Source organism: Hemitrygon akajei, chromosome 9 (genome assembly GCF_048418815.1).
Source record: "Hemitrygon akajei chromosome 9, sHemAka1.3, whole genome shotgun sequence".
NCBI classification, from domain to species: domain Eukaryota; kingdom Metazoa; phylum Chordata; class Chondrichthyes; order Myliobatiformes; family Dasyatidae; genus Hemitrygon; species Hemitrygon akajei.
In genome coordinates this window covers 141,256,104-141,272,714 of record NC_133132.1, presented here as the reverse complement: position 1 = coordinate 141,272,714, position 16,611 = coordinate 141,256,104, and the positions used below count along the sequence as shown (strand labels likewise).

The 16,611-nt window shown below is 38.4% G+C and overlaps 2 protein-coding genes across 9 annotated transcripts in view; one reads left to right on the top strand and one right to left on the bottom strand.

The window, feature by feature from the left end:
- trim54 (tripartite motif containing 54) overlaps window positions 1–3,857 on the top strand; it is a 67,179-nt gene extending 63,322 nt beyond the window's left edge. For all 4 annotated transcript variants that reach the window (XR_012100321.1, XM_073057138.1, XM_073057137.1 and 1 more), the window contains one exon: window positions 2,349–3,857. Coding sequence is in view for 1 of the 4 variants with exons in the window: in XM_073057138.1 (XP_072913239.1) it covers window positions 2,349–2,359 (11 nt within the window). In the remaining 3 variants the exon portion in view is untranslated. The remainder of the gene's footprint in view (window positions 1–2,348) is intronic.
- A 66-nt stretch (window positions 3,858–3,923) lies between these two features.
- Window positions 3,924–14,928, bottom strand: uts1 (urotensin 1). Of its 5 annotated transcripts, XM_073057140.1 has the most exons (4): window positions 14,799–14,928; window positions 14,490–14,680; window positions 13,314–13,473; window positions 3,924–4,769 (listed from the first exon to the last, which is right to left on the bottom strand). In XM_073057140.1, the coding sequence occupies exons 3-4, from the start codon at window positions 13,391–13,393 to the stop codon at window positions 4,259–4,261; spliced, it is 591 nt and encodes a 196-aa protein (XP_072913241.1). In that variant the 5' UTR covers window positions 13,394–13,473; window positions 14,490–14,680; window positions 14,799–14,928; the 3' UTR covers window positions 3,924–4,258. The 5 variants fall into 5 exon arrangements, with proteins under 5 accessions (XP_072913241.1, XP_072913242.1, XP_072913244.1 ...); XM_073057141.1 differs by lacking the exons at window positions 13,314–13,473; window positions 14,799–14,928 and having other exon boundaries at window positions 14,490–14,749; XM_073057143.1 differs by lacking the exons at window positions 13,314–13,473; window positions 14,490–14,680; window positions 14,799–14,928 and adding an exon at window positions 14,419–14,485.
- Window positions 14,929–16,611: the final 1,683 nt, after the last annotated feature.

Sequence of the window (16,611 nt, the reverse complement as noted above, 5' to 3'; positions counted from 1 at the left end):
GGGCCACATTGTCAGTTTCTATCCCAGCACTGCCTTGAATGAGAACCAGAAAATTAATTCCATTATAACCATGTTCTTTCAAGGCCTATACTTAGGTGATGTGTCCTAATCCCTAACTGGTCATAACCTTGTGAGATTCTTCATCCACTGATGCATCTGGGAAACAAATTAAATCTGACCAGTCACAGACTTTGATTGTCAACTTGTCTCATTGCTCTTTGTTGTTGTTCACAAGATTATAATTGTGTATAAGATCTTATAATCTTACAAATCTTATAATTGTGTATAAGATTCAAAATGACTTCTTGCCCTTGTGTTGTTGACAAAAATTGGAAGGTAATACATAGATGACGTACTCATTCCTTCCTCACTTTCAGCTAAGTCTAGCTGTTTCATTCATCATTGGAATCAGAACATAGAACATTACAGTCCAGTATAGGCCTTTCAACCACGATATTGTGCTGACCTTTTAGCCTACTCTTAAGATTTATCTAACCCTTGCCTCCAATTTTCCGTTATCCATGTGCCTATCTAAGAATTTCTTAAATGTCCCTAATGTATCTGCCTCTACCACCACCCCTGGTAGGGCGTTCCATACACACACACCACTCTCTATGTAAATAACTTGCCTCTGACATTCCCCCTTCAATTACCTTAAAATTATGCCCTCTTGAATTAGCCATTTCCGCTCTGGGAAGAAGTCTCTGGCTATCCACTCTATCTATACCTCTTCTCATCTTGTACATCTCTATCAAATCACCTGTCATCCTTCCTCACTCCAGAGTTGATCGCCTTTAGCTCATCACATTCATACAACTTCAAGCTGTGTGTTTTAATGAACTGTGTGAACTAACTCCTGCACACATCTTTATTTTAGATCGAAATAAATTTGAAACAGTTGAAACCTAATGTTTGATTAGATCCTAATCTACATTGCGGGCCTGGCAGTGAACTTCTCTTACAAATACTGAAATTGGGAAATATTTCATAAGATTCAAATAGCATTCTTCTCTGGTCATTAAATAAGGAACCAAAAATTGTAGTTGCTTTGTTTCCCATTTGGCTTCCTAAATAAATAAATAGGTCAATTATTTCAACCTTGTATAATTATACATGATGATATTTTTTCAACAGTGCATTGAAGACTGCATCTGTATTATAGTGAGCTTTTTCTATATGGTTTTAATGTTGAAATATATGTTAATAGATGTCAAACCTACAGCATAGATCTGATCATTATCCATCAAAACATCTCCTAAATTTATTAACTTTAAGGGAAAATCTCCAATTTGCTTGACATTCAAGATGGATTAGACATTGGCTTTGTTGTAGATAGTTGCCTTTCTAACTGGACATCTGTGACTAGTGGAGTGCTTCAGGGATCGATGCTGGGTCTATCGATGTTAGTCATTTATATCAATGATCAGAAAATTTGTGAGTGACACAGAAATTGGTGGTATAGTGGACAATGAGTAAAACTATCAAAACTTAAAGCGGGACCTGAACCAGCTAGAAAAATGGTGGATGGAATTTAATGCAGAGAGGTGTGAGGTGCTGCCCTTTGGGAGGACCAACCAGAGTAGGTCTTACAAAGTGAATGGTAGGACACTGAGGAGTGTGGTAGAACAAAGGTATCTGGGGATACAGGTCAATTATTCTTTGAACATGTGTCACAGGTAGATAGGGTCATTAAAGAAAGCTTTTGCACATTGGCCTTCGTAAATAAAAGTTTTGAGTACAGGAGTTGGAATGTTATGTTGAAGTTGTATAAGACACTGTTGAGGCCTAAATTGGAGTATTGTTTGCAGCTACGTACAGAAAGATGTCAATATGTTGGAGAGTGCATAGAAAACTTACAAGGATTTTGCAAGGACTTGAGGACCAGTTATAGTGAAAGTTTGAATAGGTTAGGACATTATTCCCTAGACCATAATAGAATGAGGGTATACAAAATTATGAGGGGTATAGATAGGGTAAGTGCAAGCCTGTTTTTCCACTGAGGTTGGGTGAGACTAGAACTAGAGGTCATGGGTTAAGGTGAAAGGTGAAATGTTTAAGGGGAACATGAGGGGGAACTTCTTCACGCAGGGGGTAGTGAGATTGTGGATCAAACTGCCAGAGGAAGTGGTGGATTTGGGTTCTATTTCAACATTTATGAGAAATTTGGCTAGGTACATGGATGGGAGGTGTATGGAAGTCTATGGTCCAGGTGCAGGCAGATTAATAGTTTGGCATTGACTAGATGGGCCAAAGAGCTTGTTTCTGTGCTGTAGTGTTCTACGTCTATGATTTTGGATTCTTATTCAGAACCACAGATGACTATGTAATAACTCGATTGTTTCCCTCAGGTCAATACTGAAGTCACGTGAAGAGAATGAGGACTGAACCCATGAAGTAGTCTACTGATCTGCATTGGGACTAAGTACACATTGTAGTACTGAATGACTGTTGATGATTAGACAAGCTTGCAAAATGATTACATTCAGTTTTCTTTAGCTCACCAATCACAGCACTGTGATTTCTCAATTAGACCAAATAATTAAATCACTAAAATTGTTAAACACTCCAATAAACATTAGGGTAATATTAACTTTGCAATATTGAATCTCCCTTTTAAAAAAAAGCAACACTTGGATACTTCTGCATTTTGTTAGTTTAGAAATTTCAAGCAATTGTATTTCTAGATGAAGTATATTTAGAAAGGAGGTCTATATGGTCTGCTATTTTACCAATTTCCACAGACTTTTAGATTAACAATCTTGTGTGTAAATCTGAAGTGAAAATATAAGCCATGTGCTGGAAGTAATGCATTAGTTAAGGTCTGAAAGACATACAGTAATTCTTCAATGTAAGCATCTTTGCTATAATGCCCTTGACTTTTGGGGGCACAGGTCTTTGATTGCTGTATCGAACTATCCATTAAATATATCGTCCAGTTTTTAATTTACAAGATTTTGTTCAATGAATTGTTTTCCAAGAATGCATATTTAAATAACTGTATTACCTACGGGTTATATTCAACATTCTTATATTTGTAACCTATTCGTGTTTTCAGCCATGCATCTTGATGGTCACCGGAAATGTGCTTGCATCATAATTTATTTGGTTCATTCAAATTGTCTCATTCTTGTGGTTTCTCTCTGTCATAAGAGACTTTGGAGGAAATGAAGTCTTGGTCTACAAAAATCAAATGTCAATCTATTTACTAAAGAAAGAGAATGAGTGGTAGGAGTTAATGATGAGAGAACTGAGACCAGGCCTCATGAAAAGGAAATGTGTAAGGGACCTTAATATCCTGAAACATTATTTTGAAAAGAAACTAATGAATCTTGTCAACTAGTTGGTTAAAAGGCAAGTAGGGAAGTATTCACGTAGACATGATGGGGTTGTAAATTTCTGATGGAATTGTATATACAGATAATGGCAAGGAACAGTGAAATTGGATTAGGTAATGTATGAGAGCATCTGGACAAAGCACAATTGGCATTTTCATTTCCTGCAGATTGCTCAGCAAGCTTATTGCGTTAATCATCCAGTTTATCCATTTATTTTACATCTCTTTTTGAAGTTAGCTAATTCTCTTTAACAAATACTTTGCAAAATTATGCTAAGAACATAAGAACAAGTCATTTGGACTATCACTCAGTAAGGTCATGTTTGTATTGGATGTGGAGTGTGGATGCTCTTTTCAAAAATTCTATCTATATATTAATTTCTAAGACATCTAAAATGTTCTTTATTTGATGAAGACTAACAAGTGATGCCAATTGATTGATAACAATATCTCTTTGAATCTGTGATACAACTGATTGAATAATATTATTTTTCAATATTGATTAAATTTCTACAGGATATGATTTTCTAACTTGAAGTCTTTTTCTCAATTTCATACATCCAAATTCAAGTACTAATAGCTCCTCTGTGATCATCTATTATGAAATATGTTTCAACTCATGAATCATTCCCAGAATTCGTAGACCAGGAGTGACAGGCTACTGCTGTTTTCAGTCCAACCATCCCCTCTGAATAATGCATTAGTCAAAATTATGCTTTTATAAAATGACAACTATTTGATGCTGCACAATTCATGAATATTTATTTATTTGATAATTTTTTGAATAGATTATCTTTTGGAATTACACAAGTTTAAAAGACAAATTTGGTTAGCAGTTTCATTAATGACTTTGGATCCATATGATAAATCTTTGGGAAAAAAATTAAACCTCCAATTTGATAAGTTACACTGCTACAATTTACATCATTTGCCAATGGCCTCCATAATTTTCCGATTTTCCTCTGCCTGTATCAATTGATTCTTATTCTTGCTCATCCTAATAATTTCCTTCAAAAGGTGAAGTGAGAGATCCAGGGAGTTGATTGTGGAAGCCGATCTCTTTGAGTGTTCAGAAAAAGCTGGCACCAAATCAAGTTCTGCTCCTTGAATAGACACTGGTGTTTCTGTGTTTGGGAAAAGCTCATTCCAGAGGTGACTGGTTTCAAGGATCTCATTCAGAATCTGATCCAAGGATGACCGAGAGTGAAGCTCCATGTAGTTTGGATTCTGCTCCAAAGGTTGGAGTAACTTTTCCCTCAGAATGTAGGAAAGAACTTGATCATTATCTTCACCACTGGCTGTGCTGATATTGGAACGCAGTCTGTTGAAAATACCCAGATCTGCAGCACGACACACAGCAGGGGAGATGTGGCTGACAAGTAGCAAACAGGTTGCAATGAAAATCAATGGTGTTGTTGTCATGCTGACTGGAAATCTGAAAGCAAAGACAAGAGCCACAGTAAAATATGACCGCACCAGGTATGGCCCACAAATGGTTTACGATGAGGTGCCGCTCCTTTTAATGAAATTATACAAATTCAAGCTGAATTCTGATTGCTGATTTTTGGCATTGACTGTACAGCTTCTTGAACTATGTGTCATTTTAAAAGCCAAAATCAAACCTCATTCACTGTGGAAAAAGGAATTTCAATTTACAACTTCTGTCTTACATTCTCCCTTAATTGGTTTCTGCAAACTTGTGAGATTATTTTAAGGCTGGTAGTTAAATTGCACCTTATGATTGCAAAGTTAGAATTCAAAACAGTTTTATGTAACAATCACCACCAATGGCTGCACTAACTCGCACATCAGTTTGGCTACATCTTCCTAGTCTGCCATCCCGTCTGGAGTACAGAATGATCTTGTTTTCCCTCTGTGCCTGGATGACAAGCGGCCAGTCTCTGTTACTCGTTACAGATTAATGATGAACTCCTGTCCCCAAAAGAAGCCAAAGCCAGCAGCAGGCATTGGATTTGAAGACCCATACATTTATTTTTGACCAATAACCTCCCCATCCTTTAACACAGAACAAAATAATCATAGGATCTGTTTACAAAGCAGCTGCTCACATTCTCAGACCGGAAATGTGAATTTACCTGCTGAATGCAATTTAGATAATTCCAAATGCACTTTCACATTAAGTTTTCAATTTTCTTAATTGTTCTTATGTTGACAGATTTCTCACATCATAAATGACGAACATCCATACAACTATCAAATTTTTTAAAAAAGGATTATTTCAGAGATTTACAGAATATTTCTAGCAATAATGAGCTGCAGTCCAGATTGACCAGTTGTCATGAAAGATAGAGAATTTAATGTGAGGAACATTTGAGAAAAGTTATCCTTGTTTTAACTTTTCATATTTTAAAATTAGGAACAGATCTGAACTGTGTTCAGTGACAGACAAACCTTTCAGGGTGAATAGCACTGATCTCATATATCCTACTTACTTTAGATGCACCATATCAAATCTAATAGCAAATTAGCACTGACAAAGGGATAGATTTGTGAAAACCTGTGCTAAATCTCAACTCTTTCATATCTACAAATCCTGAATAAACATTTTACACTGCAGATCATGTGCAAGCTGCAGTCAAAATTCAATGCCGTTAAATTGTGTAATGTAGCTCAATTGGCACTATGGGTACCCTTTGTCTGTTTCCTGGAATGGAATTTAACTATTTGGCACACTTGAGATTGCGCAGCTCACTGGATATTTACAAAAGTTTTTGCTGTGCTCAGGGTCCAAATCACAACGTTAATAGTAAAGATGTACTTGTTCTCTCACGGCATTGAAGACAGGTCATGGGGGCCTATTCAGTAATAAGAAGAGAAAACAGAAGTTTTACAAGAAAGACCAGAATCAATTCAGCTCAATTATACCAATCTAGATAAATTTTCAGATATTGAACATTGCCACTCTCCTTACCAGATTTAGGTTAAAGAAAATAACTAGGACTCCACAGAGAAATTATATTACATATCTTTAAATGTGGTAAATGCTTCCTCTAAAGTCAAATGCAATTTACCACATCTGCAAAGATGAAATCAGTGTCAAATGTACATATTGTTTATGGTGTGAAATGGGAAGGGGATCTGTACAATTATGGATAAATGGATTGTCGAGTTCTCTGGTCAAGTCTCACTGATTCGTTTTCAACATTCAAGCCATAGGATTGGCACAAGGAACTAAGAATGCAAGGAAAGACAAACCAAGAACAGTAGTCAAGTGGTGCGTGAAGCCTAGAGACCGAACTCATCCAAGTTATACATTTGAACTCACTACATCAAGTGGGACCTCACAACAAAACCATTCATGAAAATCTTCCCATTCTCATTAAATGCAGGGCCAGTTCATTAATGCATTGCAGGATAGAGAACCTGTCACCCACATCCAGTTTCTGTTTATATGGTTGACTGTGAAAACCACCTACCAGCCAGAGGTTGGTATATCCAGAGAAGTTTCAGGATGCCCAGTAATCCAACTCCACAATGGAAGTAGGAAAAGCCAGAGCTGGCCTATATCATCTTGACATGGTCATATGTTGCGTCTAAAATAATTAATCTGTTGGCATTCTGGAAATCCTGGCCAGTCAGTACTGTGGAGTCATTATCCCCATGAGGACTGAGGTGCTGAAGCACAAAGTCAATACCATAAAACACAGGGGCAGAATCAGGCCATTCAGCCCATCAAGTCTGCTCCATTCCATCGTGGCTAATCCCAGATCTCACTCAACCCCATAAACCTGCCTTCTCACCGTATCCATCGATGCCCTGACTGAACAGGAAACTATCAACTTCTGCCTGAAACATACTCACAAACTTCGCCTCCACTGCAGTCTGTGGCAGAGCATTCCACAGATTCACTACTTTCTGGCTAAAAAAAAAAATCCTCCTTTAAGGGTTCTAAAGTTTAAAAGTTCTAAAGCATTGCTCCTCAATTTTGAGGCTGTGCCCTCTAGTTCTGGATACCCCACCAGAGGAAACATCCTCTCCACATCCAGCCATCTAGTCCTATCAATGAGATCCCCCTGCATTCTTCTAAATTCCAGTGAGTACAGGTCCAAAAGCTGCCATAAGCTCCTCATATACCCCTTGAATCCCGGAATCATCCTTCTGAACCTCCTCTGGACTCTCTCCAATGACAGCACACCCTTTCTGAGATATGGGGCCCAAAATTGTACACAATACTCTAAGCGCAGCCTGACTAGTGTCTTATAAAGGCTCAGTATTATCTCCTTGCTTTTATATTCTATTCCCCTTGAAATAAATGGCTACTTTGCATTTGCCTTCTTTACCACAGATTCAACCTGTGAATTAACTTTCTGGGAATCTTGCACGAGGACTCCCAAGTCCCTCTGCACCTCTGATGTTGGAATTTTCTCCCCATTTAGATAATAGTCTGCACTATTGTTCCTTTTACCAAAATGCATCATCATACATTTCCCAACACTGTATTCCACCTGTCACTTTTTTGTCCACTCTTCCAATTTGTCTAATTCCTGCTGCAATCGCATTGCTTCCTCAGCACTACCTACCCCACCACCTATGTTGGTATCCTCCACAAACTTTGCCACAAAGCCATCAATTCCATTATCTAAATCACTGACAAACAATGTGTGAAGTAGCGGTCCCATCATTGACTCCTGAGGAACACCACCAATCACTGGCAGCCAACCAGAAAAGGCCCCTTTTGTTCCCACTCGCTGCCTCCTGCCTGCCGGCCATTCCTCTATCCATGCCAGTGTATTTCTGTAATGCCATAGGATTTTATCTTTTTAAGCAGCTGCGAGGTCCTGAACCCTATACAGGTTACAGAGGAGGTTTTTGCTGTCTTGAAGCAAATTAGGGTGGATAAAGCCCCTGGGTCAGACAAGATGTTCCCTTGGACCCCATGGGAGGCAAGTGCAGAAGCTGCAGGGGCCCAAGTGAGGTGGTGGAGGTTTGGAGTATAGCTAATGTTGCTCCATTGTTTAAGAAAGGCTCTAAAAATAAACTAGGATATTATAGGCCTGTGAGCCTGACATCAGTAGTGGGAAAGTTATTGGAAGGTATTCTAAGGAACCAGATATGAGTATTTGGACAGACATGGACTGATTAAGGATAGTCAGCATGGTAGGTCATATCTAACCAATCTTTAAGAGTTTTTGGAAGTTATCAGGAAAGTGGATGTTGTCTACATGGATGTTAGCAAGGCATTTGACAAGGTCCCTCATGAGAGGTTCAATTGCTTAGCATTCAGGATGAGGTAGTAAGTCGGATTAGACACTTACTTTGAGGGAGAAGCCAGAATGGTTGCCTCTCTGCCGCGTGGCCTGTGACTAATGGAGGCCCGTAGGGGTCATTGCTGGGCTGGGGCCTTTGTTGTTTGTCATCTATATCAATGATCTGGATGATAATGTGGTTAACTGGATCAGCAAATGTGCGAATGACACCAATATTGGGGGTGTAGTGGACAGCAAGGAAGACCATTAGAGCCTGCAGCGGTATCTGGACCAGCTGGAAAAATGGGTTGAAAAAGGGCAGATGGAATTGAATGCAGACGATTGCGAAGTGTTGCACTTCAGTGGGACCAACCAGGGTAGGTCTTACACAGTAGGGCGCTGAAGAGTGCAATAGAACAAAGCGATCTGGGAATATAGGTCCATAATTCATTGAAAGTGGCATCACAGGTAGATAGGATCATAAAGACAGGTTTTGGTACATTGGCCTTCATAAGTCAAAGTAGTACAGGAGGTGGGATGTTATGTTGAAGTTATATAAGACATTGGTGAGGCCTGATTTGGAGTATTGTGTGCAGCTTTGGCCACCTACCTACAGGAAGGATGAAAATAAGGTTAAAAGAGTACAGAAAAAATTTACAAGGATGTGGCTGGGTCTGGAGGACCTGAGTTATAAGGAAAGAAAGAATAGGTTAGGACTTTATTCCTTAGAATGCAAAAGACTGAGCGGAAATTCAATAGCGGTATACAAAATTATGAGGGGTATAGATAGGGTAAATGCAAGCAGGCTTTTTCCACTGAAGTTGGGTGGAACTACAACTAGAGGTCATGGGTTAAGGGCAAAAAGTGAAAAGTTTCACAGGAACATGACAGGAAATGTCTTCACTCGGAGGGTTGTGAGAGTGTGGAATGAGATGCCAGCACACCTGGCGCATGCGAGCTCGATTTCAACACTGAAGAGAAGTTTGGATCGGTACGTGGATGTCAGGGGTATGGAGGGCTGTGGCTGCAGTGCAGGTCGATGGAAGTAGGCGGTTTAAGTGGCTTGGCAGGGACTGGATGGGCCACAGGGCCTGTTTCTGTTCTGTATTTTTCCATGACTATGATTGTTCAAAATTGAAGTTCCATGTAATTAGTTACAAAGGTCCTCACTTCTCATCCCTTTAGAATTGCATTGGAAAGTAACACACATGGCCCATTAAAGAACATATGGAGCAAAGGATATATGCAAATGTCACCTGTTTGTAGGGAAATGACAGATTTGACAGTGTATTGCCAGCAATTCACGGAGGACTGGTCACATCTAATGCATTTACAGGAGTTTCAGTAAGAAGCCTCTCATTCTCCAGAACCCATATCATTACATAGTGCTACATTCACCATCAGTCTGCCGTTTGCAATGCAATTATACACTTCCATGGATTAATTATTGAAGTAGTGAGGGACTATCAAACTGTGCCACTGCAAGGTTGTAAAGTAAAAGATAATCTCTTTCTGATATTATTGGTTGGAGCCAAGTGCCAAGATGATCGCAGAAGAAACTTTTATCTGGTTATCAATTTTGCATGTTACCTGATGCATTCTCCAGAAGTGTACTTAGGCAAGGCCTTGTTTTAAGGTCATATTCCAGAAGAAGACTTGGGAGACACTTCTGCAGGCATGATTTTTTAAAAGTAATTTTGCTTTAACGTTTCAAACTGTATTCTTATTAATTTACAAATTCTACATATTTTAATATTGGTATTTAAAATTTTAAACGCCTCTGACCACCAGATGCATTTAAAATTTGAAATCACTGGCGGCAAAGCTTGGTGTGATCCACACCGGGTTTGTCGTGGTAGCAGTCACTTCACTGTTCCGACTGTGTCAATGGGCACTCCGATGCAGGGAGCTGCTGGTTGGCTCTTAGAAGGCCACCTCATATGGGGCTGGGAAACCAAGGACATTGATTCCATGCAAACTCAGGATAATTATACTCAGAATACTGGACATAATTAAGCTGCTCCAATTCATTGTAGAGTATGGGAGGAAAAGTGCTCAGATTAATTGTTGTCACCTCAAAGACTCCTCTGACTGCTTATAATCACCAAAATAACTTATTTTAATTAACTCTCTATTGTGCCGCATTAATGATTAACAGCTCTTTTCAGTATTAAATCTCATTAGCTTACTGTCTTTAGGTTTTCCACATTAACAAAAGATTGAACTTGAGGTCTTTAATATTATTGTAATAATGGCAAGGTTGTCTTGCTTCTACTGCTGGGAAAACTGACAGCAAGCTACAGAGTAGGTAAGTGCATGATCAAAAGGCTGCCATCAGTAATAGTCTGTAATTGGAATGATCATAGAAATTGCCTCTTTGAGATTATGAGAAAGATCAAGTCCTTTTACAAGCAAGAGTAGCTGTTTTTTTAAGTAATAGCTGAGCAGTACTAAATAATTACTTTTCAAAATGTGGAGCCACTTTTCCTCAGAAGAATGCTAGATTAAAAAAATTTAAAGCTTTTATTTTCATTTAAATTTCTCCTCTAATCCCATGTATCTGATCTAATCTTTGCTGTTGTACAATGAGAATTTAATTTTAGAACATTGTAACCGGGGGGATGGCCAGATTGCCTGATCATAGTTTTTGAAAAAGACTCCTCAGATCCCTTATAGAATGCACAAAATTCAAACTGATATTGTGAAAGAAAGCCTGACTTCCTGTTTAAACTTCATAGACAGCTTATTTGAAGCTGGAAACTGTATGTTCACCACTGAAGCAAAATCTGATCGACTAATTAGACTGCTGTCTACAGAAAACCTGCTGAAATGAGAGGTTGGCAAACAGATACCTACACCCCTTTGCTCTGTCTCTCTTTATAAATCTAAATATAACTTCAAATTCCTTTACATTTAAATAATGCATTTGCACACAGACTTCCACTTCCTACACAGCTTTCAGCACATTTCCAACGATTTTGCCCAAAATACACCACATTCCTCTCCACATAAAATTGCATCTGTCACCTATCTACCTAAACAGATGGTGATCGTACACTCTAGGCAGCAGTTCACCATCAATGCATTAATACAATTAAGGGTGCTAAATAAATGCTGGCCTTACCAGTGATGCTCTAGAACCTAGAAAAGCTATTTTTAAGTGATGCATTTTCATTGCCTTTGAGTGGTTTAACTTAACTTTACTCTGGTAGTTGAATGCATTGGATATAAAAGACAATTAAAAAAAAACTTTTTTGATTACTTGCTATAAATCCTTTGATTTGGATACTCCCAGATTATAGTTTCTCATTCTTTAAAATGTACTTCTACGTACAAAGTGACCAACTTGGCTTTATCACTGACAATTCGGATTAAGCAGAGAGATGACACTAAATAGTGTTGATAATGTACTCTCTAGCACTTCTATACTATTTTCTTAACTGATTCACTGTCTGTTTTTCATTAAAACATTTCCAAACAGACTCATTTATGTTGATAAAGAAGTTGTGTATACTAATATAGAGATATTCAGGTGAACAGAAACGATATTTAAACACAGTATAATTGATGACACCATTTGCAAAGCAAATGAGGCATATGATCTAAAACTGATGGAATTCTTAATGATAATGTTGATATATTTCCATTAAAATTAGAACTCTGATTGCTCCAAAGCAGACTTTAGAAATTTTAGCTCAGGACTTAATAAAAATGTGTAGGAAAATATTCTCAAAATCTAAGCACATTTTCATTCCTTAATCTCTTTTAAAAACCTGGACATATTGAAGGATTTCAGTAATGAAAACAGTAAGTTTATAATCTTGTTATACTCTTAATTTGGAAATCAGAGTCCTTTTGAGGTTTGTCCTTAAGGCAGGCATTGCTCTTATAAAACTGCGTATATGCTGTAAAGTAGTTCAGAAACAACCTTTTAGGAGAAAGCCAGAAAGCAATTGAGCTTTCTCAAACATTTTAAATCTTTCCAGTAATAATCTCTCTCTGTATCCAATGTTATATCAGGAAGATAATTCAGTTCATTATTTTGATACATTAGGATATATTATTTTCCCTTCCAAAATACATATTTTTCTTAAATATCTTTAAATCAGTCACATAACATCTATTCAAATTTTGTGAAGTACTAAGCTATACTACCTGGAGAAGTAAATGTTTCTGAATATTGTTAAATTTAACAATCAATAACAAAAGAATCAGAAGTATTGATGTCTTGAGTTAATCTGACAAAGCTATTATTTTTAATTACTAATAGAAAACCTACAGCACAATACAGTAGCTTCGGCCCACAAAGCTGTGCCGAACATGTCCCTACGTAGAACTACCTAGGCTTTACCCATAGCCCTCCATTTTTCTAAGCTCCATGTAGCCACCCAGGAGTCTCTTTGAAGACCCTATCGTTTCCGCCTCCAACACCGTCGCTGGCAGCCCATTCCTCGCACTCACCACTCTGTGTAAAAATCTTACCCCTGATATCTCCTCTGTACCTACTTCCAAGCACTAATATTAAAGGTTTAGAGTTTCTTTAAAATCACAAATGTAGTTGTAGTTTGAAAACTTAAAAAATCCTATTTAATTAGTTTTCCAAAGGAAAATGAAACAGAAATGGAATAAATTAGCCCACTGAGTCTGCTCCAAATATCGAGCACCCAGTGTAGAATTAATGTAGAATTAGCTAATAGAATGATTAGTCAATTTCTATGTTAATTTTTTTCACCCCATATTCCCATCAAATTCGCCAAGAAACCGCCACTCACCTGCAGAATAGGACCAACTTTTGGAGCCCAACTAATCCTACAACCTGCACATCTTTGAAATGTAGGAGGGGCCAGAGCATCCAGAGGGAATCCACAGAGTTAGAGAAAATGTCCAAATTTCATGCAGACAGCACTGGAGAATGAACCCAAGTCACTGGAACTGAAAGGCAACAGTTCCATCAGCTTTTAAACCACCCACATCCCATCGAGTCATGTACCTGATCATTACTATCTAATTATTTATGTATAGAGTGAAGGATTTAGAAATTTGGTTATAAAATGAAAGAATATTGGGGTAAGCCATTTACCAGATCATTACCCTCCAAAGACATTTATACTAATTAGAGACCTAATTCCATGTACCGACATTTCACCTTCAGTATCTTTTCTTCCAAGCTCTATTCCTGACTCACACTAACAATTGACCTAGTTTTAATTGCCATTTGGAGGAGAGTTGCAGATAAACTAAAAATGAGCTAATCTCCGTTAAAAGGTTAGTAACCAAGGTGGAATTAAGCTCATTGTTTTTAGAAAGAACTGGCAAAGACTCCACCAGTTGAAGAGGCTTTCACTCTGTCCTGTGCTTTACCTTTTTGGATCCTGCAGATTTATAGCTGTAAGTTGGAGCAAAATAAAATTTGAGACAATTAGGTCAAATATCAAAGCAGTTTTTGTAATTCAACTGTCCATTAGTGCAATGTTATCAAAATAGCTACAATTTTTACAGATCAATTCTGTGCAAATCAGTTTCTATTGACTAAATTTCCTGACTGATTATTTTTGCAACTTAAACTTCAATAGAAATATAAGCAACGTGCTCAGACCAGTTTATCCTCTCTGCCTCTATAACAGAAATCAGTTTTAAGTACGCCATGGCTAAATAACCTTTTACTTTTAAATCAATGTTTGGATTGACGGATGGTAAGGGTGTACCTTTGATCGAAATCCCCATGCCTAGCATCTTTCCCAGTTTTAACTAATTCATCCAAAGTCACAAGGTGCAGGAGCGGAGTCGATTGTTTGCCCACTTGTCTGCCCCTTTCTGAAAAGTCACGGACAATTGTGAACGCACTCGAGCACCGAACTGCTTTGGGTATGAACTTACTTCTGCTGGATCAGAATAGGTACAGCCGCTGTTATCAGCGTAGGAGTGGAGAGAGATGCTTGCCTACTCACCTGCTTGTCCTGGCGCTCTAAGTATAAAACGTCTTAGAGTTGTAGGGGCTCGATCATTGGCTGCGGGGGTTGGTTGGTGCTCCAGGGGCTCTCTCCCAGCCTTATATTACATCTAAGGAGTCGAGATGACGTCAATGTATCTGCTTGTAAATGCACGAAAGATGTTCCACAAAATATCAGTGGTCGGACAGCTGCTGCAGTAAAATATACAGTGAATGGCAGCACTTCTAAAGCACATCTAATAAAACTTAACAGGACAAGTCCTGACGGGTCGGTTTAAGAGAGCCATCAGAAACATCAATAATTCACCTGTTTTACGTGATGTACTTTGTGTACTTTGAACAAATGGGCAAATGAGATCTTCTACATAATTTCCTTATCTTTTCATGTTGTATTTCACGTGTAGAACAAAGACGAGATTGGTTCTAGAAGGTTTTACAGATTGTTCACTTCCGCGGCTGCATCCCAGTAAACTCATTGCAGGTGCGGTGGAGGTGGAACGGCGTCAGGCCGATGGTATGGGCGGCGTGATCGACAGGAGAGGAGATTTGTGTGGGGCGATACATGGGGCGGGCAATTATGTGGGCTGGTGAGTGTTCATGGGGATTATGGATGGGGTTGTTTGGAATGGGATGTGAGGCAATGAGTAGGTTGGATGGGATCAAACAAGATATCTTTTTCAGCACAGACGCACCTCAAGACTGTGTGCTTAGCCCCCGCTCTACTCGCTTTAGACTTATGACTGTGTGGCTAAAAAGCTCCAATGCCATTTCTAAATTTGCTGGCGAAACCATTGGCGTTGGCCGAATCAGCATATAGGAGGGAGATTGAAAATCGGGCTGAGTGTTGCTACAATAACAATCTCTTACTTCAACGGCAGCAAAACCAAGGAGCTGATAATTGACTTTTGGAGAAGGAGGAAGTGTTTGTCTGGGGATCAGAGATGGAGAGGGTCAACACTTTTAGATATCATTGTGTTATCATTTTCAGAGGACTTGTCCTGGATCCACCCGGTAAATGCAATTACGAAGAAAACACGACAACGCCACTATTTTGCGAAGATTCGGCATGACATATAAGACTTTGACAAACTTCTCCACGAGTAGTGGAGAGTATATTGATTGGCTGCATCACAGCCTGGTAAGGAAACACGAATGCCCTTGAACAGCAAATCCTACAGAGCCCAGTCCATCGCGGGTAAAGCCCTCCCCACCATTGAACACATCTACACGGAGGTTATCCCAGGAAAGCAACATCTATCATCAGGGACCCCCATGATCTCTCTCATTGCAGCCACCGGGAAAAAGGTACAGGAGCCTCAGAACTCACACCACCAGGTTCAGGAACAGTTATTATCCCTCAACTGCCAGTTCTGAATCAAAAGGGATAAATTCACTCAACTTCACTTCGTCATTGAAATGTTCCCATAATTTACGGACTCTCTTTCAAGGACTCTTCATCTCATGTTCTTGATATTTATTGCTTATTTACTTATTAATTTTTGTATTTGCACAGTTTGTTGTCTTTTGCACACTGGTTGAACATTCAAGTTGGTGTTCATGATTCCGATATGATTATTGTTCTATATAGATTTGTTGAGTATACTCACAAGGAGATGAATACATATACATATACATGATAATAAATTTACTTTGAACTTTGAAAGTAGGGTTGAAATGACAACTATAAAATGTTAGACTAGTGACCAAACACGTCATACTTACAAATAAATTTATAAACGTATGTAAGGAAGTTACAACTTTGAAAGCATCCAAAAATAACTTTTCAATTTGTAGAGAAATGCTTCATTGAGTTTTACCTTTTTTTTAATCAGTACAGAAGTCTTTGTAAATTATTTACACTCTTCCTATATCTGTACCTTGTTATGCTTCAACTCAGCTAAAATGCTGATAGCTATTTCAACTGGCTTTTCCATTATTATTTTAAATTTAGCAGAATAAAATAAAACGGTAACAATGTAAATAAATTTTTTCAACCATCTTGGCTTTGACTGTATACAAGATCTAAGGGGCCCTCTTCTCCCGTTCCATCTCTTGATAAAACCAATTAATTCCATGCACAGTCACAAAGATAATCGGGACATGGTAATTTCCTCGTTTCA

Coding starts and splice junctions, on each gene's coding strand:
- uts1 (XM_073057140.1), bottom strand. CDS start 13,393: ATGCTCTGGCCCCTCCTACATTTCAAAGATGTGCAGGTTGTAGGATTA. Junction 4,770..13,313: donor AAGTTGGTCCTATTCTGCAG/GTGAGTGGCGGT, acceptor CTTTGCTTTCAG/ATTTCCAGTCAGCATGACAA.